This window comes from Globicephala melas, chromosome 6, assembly GCF_963455315.2.
Source record: "Globicephala melas chromosome 6, mGloMel1.2, whole genome shotgun sequence".
NCBI lineage: Eukaryota > Metazoa > Chordata > Mammalia > Artiodactyla > Delphinidae > Globicephala > Globicephala melas.
Window position 1 is genome coordinate 8653058 of NC_083319.1, and position 12715 is coordinate 8665772.

General features: G+C 46.6%; 1 protein-coding gene across 4 annotated transcripts in view; it reads right to left on the reverse strand.

Moving 5' to 3' along the window:
* The window catches only part of LRSAM1 (leucine rich repeat and sterile alpha motif containing 1), a 47250-nt gene that overhangs the window by 11813 nt on the left and 22722 nt on the right, over positions 1-12715 (reverse strand). For all 4 annotated transcript variants that reach the window (XR_009564247.1, XM_060300406.2, XM_060300405.2 and 1 more), the window contains exons 15-19: positions 12145-12189; positions 10239-10309; positions 3283-3382; positions 1823-1910; positions 751-825 (exon numbers count right to left, since the gene is read on the reverse strand). Coding sequence is in view for 3 of the 4 variants with exons in the window: in XM_060300406.2 (XP_060156389.1) it covers positions 751-825; positions 1823-1910; positions 3283-3382; positions 10239-10309; positions 12145-12189 (379 nt within the window). In the remaining variant the exon portion in view is untranslated. The remainder of the gene's footprint in view (positions 1-750; positions 826-1822; positions 1911-3282; positions 3383-10238; positions 10310-12144; positions 12190-12715) is intronic.

Sequence of the window (12715 nt, forward strand, 5' to 3'; positions counted from 1 at the left end):
ATGACCTTTGTCCCTATGTTCTTATGACCCCACCAACCCCTGGTCAGAGGAATGAGATTCATGTCTGGCAATGTGGGATTGAAATTAAAGGGGGAAATAAAAAGGTAAGTTGGTTTTGGCAAAAAAGAAAAAGAAAAAAACAACCATGCAAAATGTGAAATTCAAAGTGTGCTGAATACGAGGTGACATGCGTCCCGTAGCCTGAAAGCTCGCTCTGTCTGCCGCCACCCAGGCCACGCGCTCTGGGAGCCCAGCGAGCCAGATACAGCCCTGCTGGAAGCGGGTGGCCAAGAGGCCCAGCGTGGCGTTCGCCCAAGGCTGCCCGCAGGTCAGCAGCGGAGCCCGGACAAGAGCACAGCCCCTCCCCACCAGGCCCAGGCCACTCCTCAGCCGACACCAGGCCCTGCCTGCTCGCTCAGGCGGGGGTCAGCCTGTCCCAGCTCCTCAATCTGGGCCGACGGGGACACTGGGGTCTGAGCCGGTGGAGGAGCCCTGCCTGTGGCCGCCAAGCGGTCGAGGCCTCCTGTCCCTCAGCCCTGGGCATCACGAGAAGCAGCAGGCACAGGTCTCACCTGCTGGCATGCACAGTGCTGCCCAGGCACCTCCTGACACCCTGAGGAGGTTCCACGAGGCTCAGTGAGGGGAGGGAGGTGCCGGGGAGACCTCTTGTCGGGCTGGCCTGGAGCCCCCTCCTCACGCCTCTGAAAGCCCACAGGGTGGGTCTGGGGGGAGGCCGCAGCCTGCGCTCACCTGCTTCCGGATCTGCCGATGCATCAGGTCCTTCTTCACCTGGAGAGCCTCGAAGGCCGCCTTCTGCATGGCGCTCTGCAACAGAGAGCACGGCCACTCAGGGGGCCCGCAGGGAAAACAAAATCTGTGTCAGACACCTTAATGTGTGCCTTTTCTGTTTCTTAGAGAGACAACTTTTCAGGTTACTTGTTTAATTTTTTAAAATAATACTTATGAAGCGCTTACTACGTGCTGGACACCGTGCTCAGGGCTCTTCCCACGCTGCACATGGAAGAGGCGACGACGAGAGTACCTTCACTGCCCCATTTCACAGATGAGGAAAGTGAGGTTCAGAGAAGTGAACCGGCTGGCACTAGCATGCAAGTCTGTCCAGCTCTCAGCCTCACCTTAACCACGAGGCCTGACATGCCCTCTAAGAAACAGAGCAGTTTCCTCAGACAATCTCACAAATACTAAGTCAAAGCGTTTTGGAAGACGAGAGAGATAGGAGTTGGGGAGAAAGGAGAGAGGAAACGATGAATCAGGGAGTGGCAGGACAACATCACAGAGGAAGAAAGGAGGGAGGGGATGCGAGGGTCGGGAAATGAGACTCCAACAGGGCCTGTGGGGAAAGCTGGGACTGAACAATTTGGACACAGGAGGGAGGAAATCACAGGGGTCCTTCCTGGTCCCGTCCACTCAGGAGCACCTGCTATGCGCCCGCTAAGCCGGCGGGAGAGCAGATGGAGGTGCGGCGGGATTGGAAGGGAGGAGTCTGGGGGCTCACTCCATGGGGTGGGTACCACCGTCTTCTGCCCATCATGTCCTCATGATGGAGCCCACGCAGCACGGGGAGCGGCTGCCTGGGGAGGGCGCTTCTCTAGACTTCAGGGAGCGGAAACGACCACCCAGAGAGGCCTCTCCCTGCCCCTCATCCTCACGGTCAGTACGCTTCTCAGCTCCCTAAGCATCTTGGTTCTTACACACTGTCCAGGAGTCCAGGACAGCGCCTCCACGTGGAGTTCTGCCGCTCTGCTCCGGGCTCCCCGCGTCCCTCCTGCCCCCGTCCTGAGCCCCTGCCCCCAGGGCTCACCTCCTGCAGGATCTGGCAAATGGCTTTGTTCTGATCCATCTGTTGCCAGGACAGGATCTGCTGGAACCGCTCATCCATTTCAGCCATGCTGCCAGAAACACAGCAAATTCATGAACATTTCCTGAGCACCTGCTACGTGCCAGGCACCTTGGAGGAGACGGAGATAAACCATTTATTCATTCAACAATACTCATGGAGCGCCTGCTGGGGGCCACATCCTGGGCTTGGGGGGGCGGGGTGGACATGGAGCTTTGTCTGAATCCCATGGCCCTGGATGGAGGGTGACGGAGTCTCTGTCTCCAGAGCTGGGGAGATGATCTCCCGGGCCCCGTCATCCACCCCTCCACTGGAATCCTTCCTACGATGCCCCCCCGTGAAGTGGCTGCCTGGCCTCTGCCCACCCACCTCCACCAACAGGGAGCTCATGACCTCCCAGGTGAGCCACTCAGGCTGAGAGAAAGCTGTCCTTCCCGGGCACTAACGTCTCACCCTCCACCCCAGTGTCTCTCACCCTGGCCGTGGACCTGCTCTCGTCGCCCTAGAGCAAGTCTAGTGACTTTGGCACAAAAATCCAAACTGCAAACCTAATATGTCCATACTTTGGTACAATCTTGGTTTTAAGGTTGTCTGTTTCATAATAGTAGCTGTTATTTATTGGACCCTTATGTGGCAGACAGTGTGATCATTAATGCCCATTAAATCCTCCAACAACTCTAGGAGTAGGTACTGTGATTTATCCCCTTTTTTCTGATAAGAAAATTGAGGCTCAGGGAGGGAAAATAACTTGCCTAAGACTTCACAGTTAGTTATAAGAAGTGGGATGTGAATCCACGACTGTCTGGCCCTAGTGCCCACGCTCCTAAAAACAAGGTCACACCAGCAGGAAGGAGGGAGACCCCTGCATCTGCTGGGACACGGGGAGGCTGGCGTGCTCCAGGTGCCCGGGGGGCGGGGAGGAGGTGGCACCTGCGCTGGAGCCACCCAGGTGGGAGGAGAAACACAAGGGCAGCCAGGGCTGTTGGTCTGTCCCTGTCTGGGGCTGCTAAGCATCGAAGGAGCTTTTCTCAACTGGCTCTGCCGGGCACTGCAGGTCCTTCAACAAAGCCACGGTGCTGGGGTGAACTTGGAAGGCCAGACCCAAAATGGCTGTCAGCATGAAGGCAGCCCCATCACCCTCCCCCCTCCAGTGCACCCCACCCATGACCCCTGGAGATTTATAAGTACACCATAGTCCAGAGCACAGCCTGGGTCAAACCCGAGCTCTGTCATCGGCTAGTTGTGCTTCCTTAGGGTCCAGCTAGAAAAATCACTTAGACCAGCGGTAACTTGCTCCTGACATCATGGCCCAGGGTGGGGTGGCCCGAGGCAGGAGAGTCCAGTGCCAGCTCTCACCCTACGGTCCTGGGCCCTGAGGCAGCTCCCCAGAGTCCCTCACTCGGGAAGCCTCTTCCTTACCTTACCTGGAACAGGCCTGCTGGACCAGGTTCTGCCTCTGAGACTCGTAGGCCATCTGGATGAGCCGGCTGTTACAGCTCTCGGTCAGCATCTGCTGCATGGCCGCTGCAGAAACATGGGGGTGGGGTGGGGACAGGGCTGAGCAGCCACTCCTGGGGAGCCTCATGGGCGTTACCTGGGCGTCCACCTGACAGTCCCCTCACAAAAAAGTCTCTCTTTTTTAAAATACAGAAGTAACTTCAGCTTGGAAGTCTGATTAGTTGTAAAACACTGAACAACATACACATAATCTTCTATAGTCTCGTCACCCAGAAGTATTATTACATTTTGATATATGTTCTTCTAGTTAATTTTTAATGCATATTGATGGATTTTTTAAAAGTTAACTGAAAGAATTAAAAGCAGGGACTTGAACAGATATTTGTGTACCCATGTTCGTAGCAACATTATCCACAATAGGCAAAAAAAGGTGGAAACAACCCAAGTGCCTATTGATGGACAAATGGGTAAACAGAAGTGGTCTTATCCATGCAACGGAATATTAATCAGTCTTAAAAAGGAAGGAAATTCTGACATAAGCTACAACGTGGATGAACCCTGAAGACATTACGCTGTGTGAAAGAAGCCAGTCACAAAAGGACAAATACTGTACGATTCCACTTAAACGAAGTACCTAGAGCAGTCAGATTCATAGAGACAGAAAGCAGAATGGTGGTCCTACAGGGTCCAGGGGAGGGGGCCGTGGGGAGTCCCTGTTTAGCGGGTACAGAGTTTCACTTTGGGAAGATGAAAAAGTTCTGGAGGTGGATGGCGGTGATGGCTGCACAACAAGGTGAATGTACTTAATGCCACAGAACTGTACACTTACAAGTGGTTAAAATGGTAAATTTTATGCTTTGTATATTTCACCATAATAAAAGAAAATTAAAATGTTATCACACTAAATATACCACTTTCTCACCTTTTATGAATGCATCCCTGTGTCAACATGCTGACGTGATGTTAATAGCTACAGAATACTACAGTGCCTGGATTACCAAAGTTTACGATGATCCTCCGTTTCAGAGCATTCAGAGTCTTTCTGCGATTATTAAATGATACTGCTATAAATATCCTTGCTCAGATATCTTCGTGCACATCTATTTGATTATTTCCTAGACTAATTCTTAGAAGTACACAGTTTTAAGGTCGTGGATGATGTATGCAAGTTACCCTTTCTGCCCTCCAGGAAGAGCCTGCTGATTCCTACTCCCTTTGGCAGCAGCACACAGGACAGCCTGATACCATATGCCCTCTACAACTCTGGGTTACTACCCTTTCTTGCCTTTTTGTTATTTTTATTGAAATTTTTCAGTTATAAAAATAATACATGCTCAGTTTCTAAAATAGCTAATAGGGAAGTTTGAAAAGGTAGAAAGGAAAAGATCCCTAACACTGAGCCTATTTCCAATTAGTTAATTTGATAAACATCCTCCCAGAAATGCAAACACAATCTTTCTCTTTATAAATGGTGGATGATGGTGACCTTTAAAATAGGGACATTGGAGACCTTCAAGATGGTGGAGGAGTAAGACGTGGAGATCACCTTTCTCCCCACACATACATCAGAAATACTTCTACACGTGGAACAAATCCTACAGAACACCTACTGAACGCTGGCAGAAGACCTCAGACTTCCCAAAAGGCAAGAAACTCCCCCACATACCTGGCCGTGTGGCTGACAGGGTCTTGGTGCTCCTGCTGGGTGTCAGGCCTGTGCCTCTGAGATGGGAGAGCCGAGTTCAGGACATTGGTCCACCAGAGACCTCCCAGCTCCACGTAATACCAAACGGCAAAAGCTCTCCCAGAGATCTCCATCTCAATGCTAAGATCCAGCTTCACTCAACACCAGCAAACTACAGTGCTGGACGCTCTATGCCAAACAACTAGCAAGACAGGAACACAACCCCACCCATTAGCAGAGAGGCTGTCTAAAATCATAATAAGGTCACACATACCCCAAAACACACAACTGGATGCAGTCCTGCCCACCAGAAAGACAAGATCCAGCCTCATCCACCAGAACACAGGCACTAGTCCCCTCTACCTGGAAGCCTATACACAACCCACTGAACCAACCTTAGCCACTGGGGGCAGACACCAAAAACAACGGGAACTATGAACATGCAGCCTGCGAAAAGGAGACCCCAAACACAGTAAGTTTAGCAAAATGAGAAGACAGAGAAGCACACAGTAGATGAAGGAGCAAGGCAAAAACCCACCAGACCAAACAAATGAAGAGGAAATAGGCAGTCTACCTGAAAAAGAATTCAGAGTAATGACAGTAAAGATGATCCAAAATCTTGGAAACAAAATGGAGAAAATACAAGAAATGTTTAACAAGGACCTAGCAGAACTAAAGAGCAAACAAACAATGATGAACAACACAATAAATGAAATTAAAAATTCTCTAGAAGGAATCAATAGCAGAATAACTGAGGTAGAAGAACAGATAAGTGACCTGGAAGATAAAATAGTGGAAATAACTACTGCAGAGCAGAATAAAGAAAAAAGAATGAAAAGAATTGAGGACAATCTTAGAGAACTCTGGGACAACATTAAACGCACCAACATTCGAATTATAGGGGTCCCAGAAAGAGAAGAGAAAAAGGGACTGAGAAAATATCCAAAGAGATTATAGTTGAAAACTTCCCTAATATGGGGAAGGAAATAGTCAATCAAGTCCAGGAAGCACAGAGAGTCCCATACAGGATAAGTCCAAGGAGAAACACGCCAAGACACATGCTAATTAAACTATCAAAAATTAACTACAAAGAAAAAATATTAAAAGCAGCATTTAAGAATCTGTAAAAAATACAAGCACATGGAGGCTAAACAATACACTACTTAATAACCAAGAGATCACTGAAGAAATCAAAAATTGCCTAGAAACAAACGACAATGAAAACACGATGACCCAAAACCTATGGGATGCAGCAAAAGCAGTTCTAAAAGGGAAGTTTATAGCAATACAATCCTACCTCAAGAAACAACACCTCAAACAAACAACCTAACCTTACACCTAAAGCAATTAGAGAAAGAAGAACAAAAAAACCCCAAGTTAGCAGGAGGAAAGAAATCATAAAGATCAGATCAGAAATAAATGAAAAAGAAATGAAGGAAACGATAGCAAAGATCAATAAAACTAAAAGCTGGTTCTTTGAGAAGATACACACAATTGGTAAACCATTAGCCAGACTCATCAAGAAAAAAAACGGAGAAGACTCAAATCAATAGAATTAGAAAAAAAAGAAGTAACAACTGACACTGAAGAAATACAAAGGATCATGAGAGATTATTACTACAAGCAACTCTATGCCAATAAAATGGACAACCTGGAACAAATGGACAAATTCTTAGAAAAGCACAATCTTCTGAGACTGAACCAGGAAGAAACAGATAATACAAACAGACCAATCACAAGCACTGAAATTGAGACTGTGATTAAAAATCTTCCAACAAACAAAAGCCCAGGACCAGATGGCTTCACAGGCAAATTCTATCAAACATTTAGAGAAGAGCTAACACCTATCCTTCTCAAACTCTTCCAAAATATAGCAGAGGGAGGAACACTTCCAAACTCATTCTACAAGGCCACAATCACCCTGATACCAAAACCAGACAGATGTCACAAAGAAAGAAAACTACAGGCCAATATCACTGATGAACATAGATGCAAAAATCCTCAACAAAATACTAGCAAACAGAATCCAACAGCATGTTAAAAGGATCATACAGCATGATCAAGTGGGGTTTATTCCAGGAATGCAAGGATTCTTCAGTATATGCAAATCAATCAATGTGATAAACCATATTAACAAACTGAAGGAGAAAAACCATATGATCATCTCAATAGATGCAGAAGAAGCTTTCAACAAAATTCAACACCCATTTATGATAAAAACCCTCCAGAAAGTAGGCATAGAGGGAACTTACCTCAACATAATAAAGGCCATATATGACAAACCCACAGCCAACATCATTCTCAATGGTGAAAAACTGAAACCATTTCCACTAAGATCAGGAACAAGACAAGGTTGTCCACTCTCACCACCATTATTCAACATAGTTTTGGAAGTTTTAGCCACAGCAGTCAGAGACGAAAAATAAAAGGAATCCAAATTGGAAAAGAAGTAAAGCTGTCACTGTTTGCAGATGACATGATACTATACATAGAGAATCCCAAAGATGCTACAGGAAAACTACTAGAGCTAATCAATGAGTCTGGTGAGGTTGCAGGATACAAAATTAATGCACAGAAATCTCTGGCATTCCTATACACCACCAACAAAAAATCAGAGAAATTAAGGAAACACTCCCATTTACCATTGCAACAAAAAGAATAAAATACCTAGGAATAAACCTACCTAAGGAGAAAAAAAGATCTGTATGCAGAAACTATAAGACACTGATGAAAGAAATTAAAGATGATACAAACAGATGGAGAGATATACCATGTTCTTGGATTGGAAGAATCAACATTGTGAAAATAACTATACTACCCAAAGCAACCTACAGATTCAATGCAATCCCTATCAAACTACCAATAGCATTTTTCACAGAACTAGAACAAAAAATTTCACAATTTGTATGGAAACACAAGAGACCCCGAATAGCCAAAGCAATCTTGAGAAAGAAAAACGGAGCTGGAGTAATCAGGCTCCTGGACTTCAGACTATACCACAAACCTACAGTAATCAAGACAGTATGGTCCTGGAACAAAAACAGAAATATAGATCAATGGAACAGGAAAACCCAGAGATAAATCAATGCACATATGGTCACCTTATCTTTGATAAAGGAGGCAAGACTATACAGTGGAGAAAAGACAGCCTCTTCAATAAGTGGTTCTGGGAAAACTGGGCAGCTACATGTAAAAATGAAATTAGAACATTCCCTAACACCATACACAAAAATAAACTCAAAATGGATTAAAGACCTAAATGTGAGGCCAGACATTATAAAACTTTTAGAGGAAAACATAGGTAGAACACTCTATGACATAAATCACAGCAAGATCCTTTTTGACCCACCTCCTAGAGAAATGGAAATAAAAATAAACCAATGGGACCTAATGAAACTTAAAAGCTTTTGCACAGCAAAGGAAACCATAAACAAGATGGAAAGATAACCCTCAGAATGAGAGAAAATATTTGCAGATGAAGCAAGTGACAAAGGATTAATCTCCAAAATTTACAAGCAGCTCAATATCAAAAAACCAAACCCAATCCAAAAATGGGCAGAAGACCTAAATAGACATTTCTCCCAAGAAGAAGATACACAGATTGCCAACAAACACATGAAAGGATGCTCAACATCACTAATCATTAGAGAAATGCAAATCAAAACTACAATGAGGTATCACCTCACACCAGTCAGAATGGCCATCATCAAAAAATCTGCAAACAATAAACGCCGGAGAGGGTGTGGAGAAAAGGGAACCCTCTTGCACTGTTGGTGGGAATGTAAATTGATACAGCCACTATGGAGAACAGTATGGAGGTTCCTTAAAAAACTAATAATAGAACTAACACACGACCCAGCAATCCGACTACTGGGCATATATCCTGAGAAAACCATAATTCAAAAAGAGTTATGTACCACGATGTTCACTGCAGCTCTATTTACAATAGCCAGGACATGGAAGCTACTTTTTTTTTTTTTTTTTTTTTTTTTTTTTTGCGGTATGCGGGCCTCTCACTGTTGTGGCCTCTCCCGATGCGGAGCACAGGCTCCGGACGCGCAGGCTCAGCGGCCATGGCTCACGGGCCCAGCCGCTCCGCGGCATGTGGGATCTTCCCGGACCGGGGCACGAACCCGTGCCCCCTGCATCGGCAGGTGGACTCTCAACCACTGCGCCACCAGGGAAGCCCTGGAAGCTACTTTCTAACAATTTGCCATGTAACCCAGATTCCTATAACCTGGCCTGTAACTTTGTTTTAGCTCATGTGGGAGCTTTCTTTTCAAAGTATGTTTAAATCCTCCTGATTTTTTTCCACCCCTGCACTAATCCTTTAAGGGAGATCAGCTCGGTGCTTTGTGTCCACCTAGAGGGGTGGGATAGGGAGGGTGGGAGGGAGATGCAAGAGGGAGGAGATATGGGGATATATGTATAGCTGATTCACTTTGTTATAAAGCAGAAGCTAACACCACTGTAAAGCAATTATACTCCAATAAAGATGTTAAAAAAATAATAAAATAAAATAGGGACATTAATGATATGATACCTCATCAGGAGGTAGTAGGATGAAATGGTGTATGGAAGGTGCTGGACCACTGCCTGGTACACAGTGAACCTCGGCTAAAGGTGCGCACAATATCCCATTCTATCACTCAGGCTCTGAAGAATGGGGTGATCCAAAAAGAATCATTCCTTATTTTAAATAACAACGAGGAACTGCCTCCTTGCCTTCCCTGCCACGTGGCTTGATGTTCTCAGGATCAGATGGGGAGACCTCCCTCTTGTTTGTGTGGAGTGTGGTGCCCCAGGACCAACTCAGGGAGCGACAGGAAGGCGAGTTCCCAGGGGCTCAAGAGGCCACCGCAGCCCTTGAGGAGAGCAGCCCTAACAGCCAAGCTTTGTGAACAGCTCACTTGGCGCCAGCATGATCTTATTGACCCTCATAATGACCCCACGAGGCAGATAATTACCTTTCTCCCCATTTTACAGACATGAAAACTGAGAGGGACCAGTAATGCCCCTTAGGTCATACGGCTTGTGCCTGAGCTGGGATTCTGAATCCAAGTTCAGCTGACCTCAGAGCCCATGCTCCATGACGGGACTTGACCACCCCTCTTGAGGGGTAACACTCAGCGCCCTCTATATGTGACCAAAAGGGGGATGGCTGTCCCCTCCTGCCCCTCAGTTGGCCACGCTCTCCTCCCAGGACCCTGCCCCGCCCTACCCCACCCTGAGACTCACAGGCAATCTCACGGCGCCGCAGGTTCTCCGTCTCCTCCTGGGTTATAGACATCAACTGTTCCATTCTTATCCTAGAAAAAGATCGATCCATCAGCAAATGTATCAGTAACATTTCCAACAGGGAATCCCATCAGATGAACACCACCTCCTTCAAGAAGTCCTCCCAGATGTGAGAACTTAGGCATACTCTGAATGCCCACGGCATCATGTGCCTCCACTGGGGCCCTGTTAACTTTAAGAGTTTCTTGCATAAAAAGATAAACATTCCCTTAGAAAAATGGGCCAAGGATACAAACAGCCAATTCACTGATGCTTAAATAAAAGTGACCAAAGAACGTACGGAAAGATTCTTAACATCACTGATAATGAAAGAAGTAAAATCTTTTCACCTATCGGGTTGGCCGAGATTAAAAAAACCGATAACCACTGGTGATGGCAGTGAAGGTGGAGAAGTGGGTACTTCATATACCGCTGAGAGGAGTGTAAACTGGTAAAATGTTCTTGGAAGGCAGTCTGGCAATACTATCAAAGTGTTCTTCGAATATTTCCTTCAAAAACATTCACATAAGTGCGTAAGGGTATATCTAGAAGATGTTTACAGTAATATATATTGTTTGTAATTATGAAACGCCAGAAACCGCTTAAGTGTTCAGAGGGCTAATTACGTAAATTATGATATAATGATATAGTGGAATTCGCTACAGCTAGTACAAATAATGAGGTTTTGGGCATGGAAATACATCTGTGATATAAGTGAAAATTTAAAAAGTAATGGCATGTATGTATGTGCATGTTGCTTGTGTGTACACTTTTTGCCCCCCACACCACACTGGCACAGTAGCTGGGAGGGGGACAGCATCCTTTAATGTTTCTCGCAGGGTCTGACTTTATTGGAAGCAGCCATGTACCGTCTGAGCACTCCTGCCTCCTGCCCAGGCCCACAGGCTGCTCAGGGGAAGGCCGTATCTGGTACGCATCCCTGGACCCTAGGCATAGCCCAGGCCTAGCCCAGAGAGGGCACTCAGCCAGCGTGCTGAATAAGCGATGCCACCGGCCACAGCTCAGCTCGGCCTAGACCAGCCTGGCTGCCACCGCTCCCGGCTGAAGTGGACAGGGTGGTGGGGTTACACTGCAACTCCATGGGAGTCCCCTGCAGGAGGCCTGCACAGGCAGCCAGGAGCCAGGAAGGCTGGGCCCACGGGGAGGGGAGGCTCCCGCAGAGCACAGCAGCCAGGTCCACACTGATAGTCTAGGGTCCCTGAGAACCAGGAGGGATTCACATTAATACCCAGGGAATGGGGGGTAGGGGCTGTCCCTCCATTTCTAATCACTAAGGTGGGCACCTCAGTGCAGTCGATTTGAAATATGCAGAAAACACAAAGGGGAGAAAACAAGGTCACCACCTCCAATTCCTGCCTCTCAAAAATGTTCAATATCCTTTTGCTTTCTGAGCACAGATACAGGCAGAGGGTCTTTAAGAAATGGTATAGTGTAGACACTTTTCCACTTAGCAATGTGGTGTATTTCCCTTAATAAGGAATGTTCTCCTGTAAGATATTTAATGGCTACAGATTATTCCTCTGTACATAATTTACGTAACCAAGTTTTTCTTCCCAGAAATGTGGACTTTTTTCTATTTTTTTATTCTAAAAACATAGTAGGACATTATATATACATTCTTATTCACGTCTCTGAATTTTTCTCAGGAGTGTCTATGTATTTTAACAAACTTGAAGGCAGCGATTCTTTCTAATTCAATACTTCCTGAGGAGGTGAATCTCCTCCTAGCTTTAGGAAAACTTTCTGGCATAATCCTTGAGAATCACAAGACCTTCTCTCCCCAGAGCCATGCATCCCCAGGAAGGAAGGCAGCGCCCAAAAAACCCCACTAGAGCAGAACACTTACCTTTCATTTTCCAGCGACTTCAGAATCTCAGAACTTTTCTTTTGCCTGTGGAGGAAACCATGAAAAGCCTGTAGTCACCAGCGGGCCCATTTCCAAAAGAATGGCTCAGGGGGGGCTTAGGCCCCGACCACTTAGGGCCTCTGTGTTCTCAGGCTAATTCCTCAACCACTCCAAACCCCAGCTCCTCATCTGTGAAATGGGAATAATAATTTTTTAAAACTTCATGGACTGTTGGTAACGAGTGAATGAGAAAATAAAAAGTGCCTGGCATGTAACAAGCCCTCAACAGATGGCAGCTTTCACGGGCGCCCCTGGTGGTGAGCGCACTGTGCACGGCAGGCTGGCCGGCTCCCTCCGGCTCTGCATAACTGCGGGCGAGGGAGGAGAAAGAGACTCAGAGGATAGTGGAAAGGGAGGCTGGAAGCAATGGGGGGTGGTGGTGGTGGAAGCCTGTTTCTGAAGTCTTTCCCCAAGAGACCCCCAACTAACCCTTCTCGGGCTCCGTGCGACCTCTATCTGACCTGCTCCCTGCAGCTCTTGCCTTGGGCAGGATCTGTGTTAAAGCCAATCT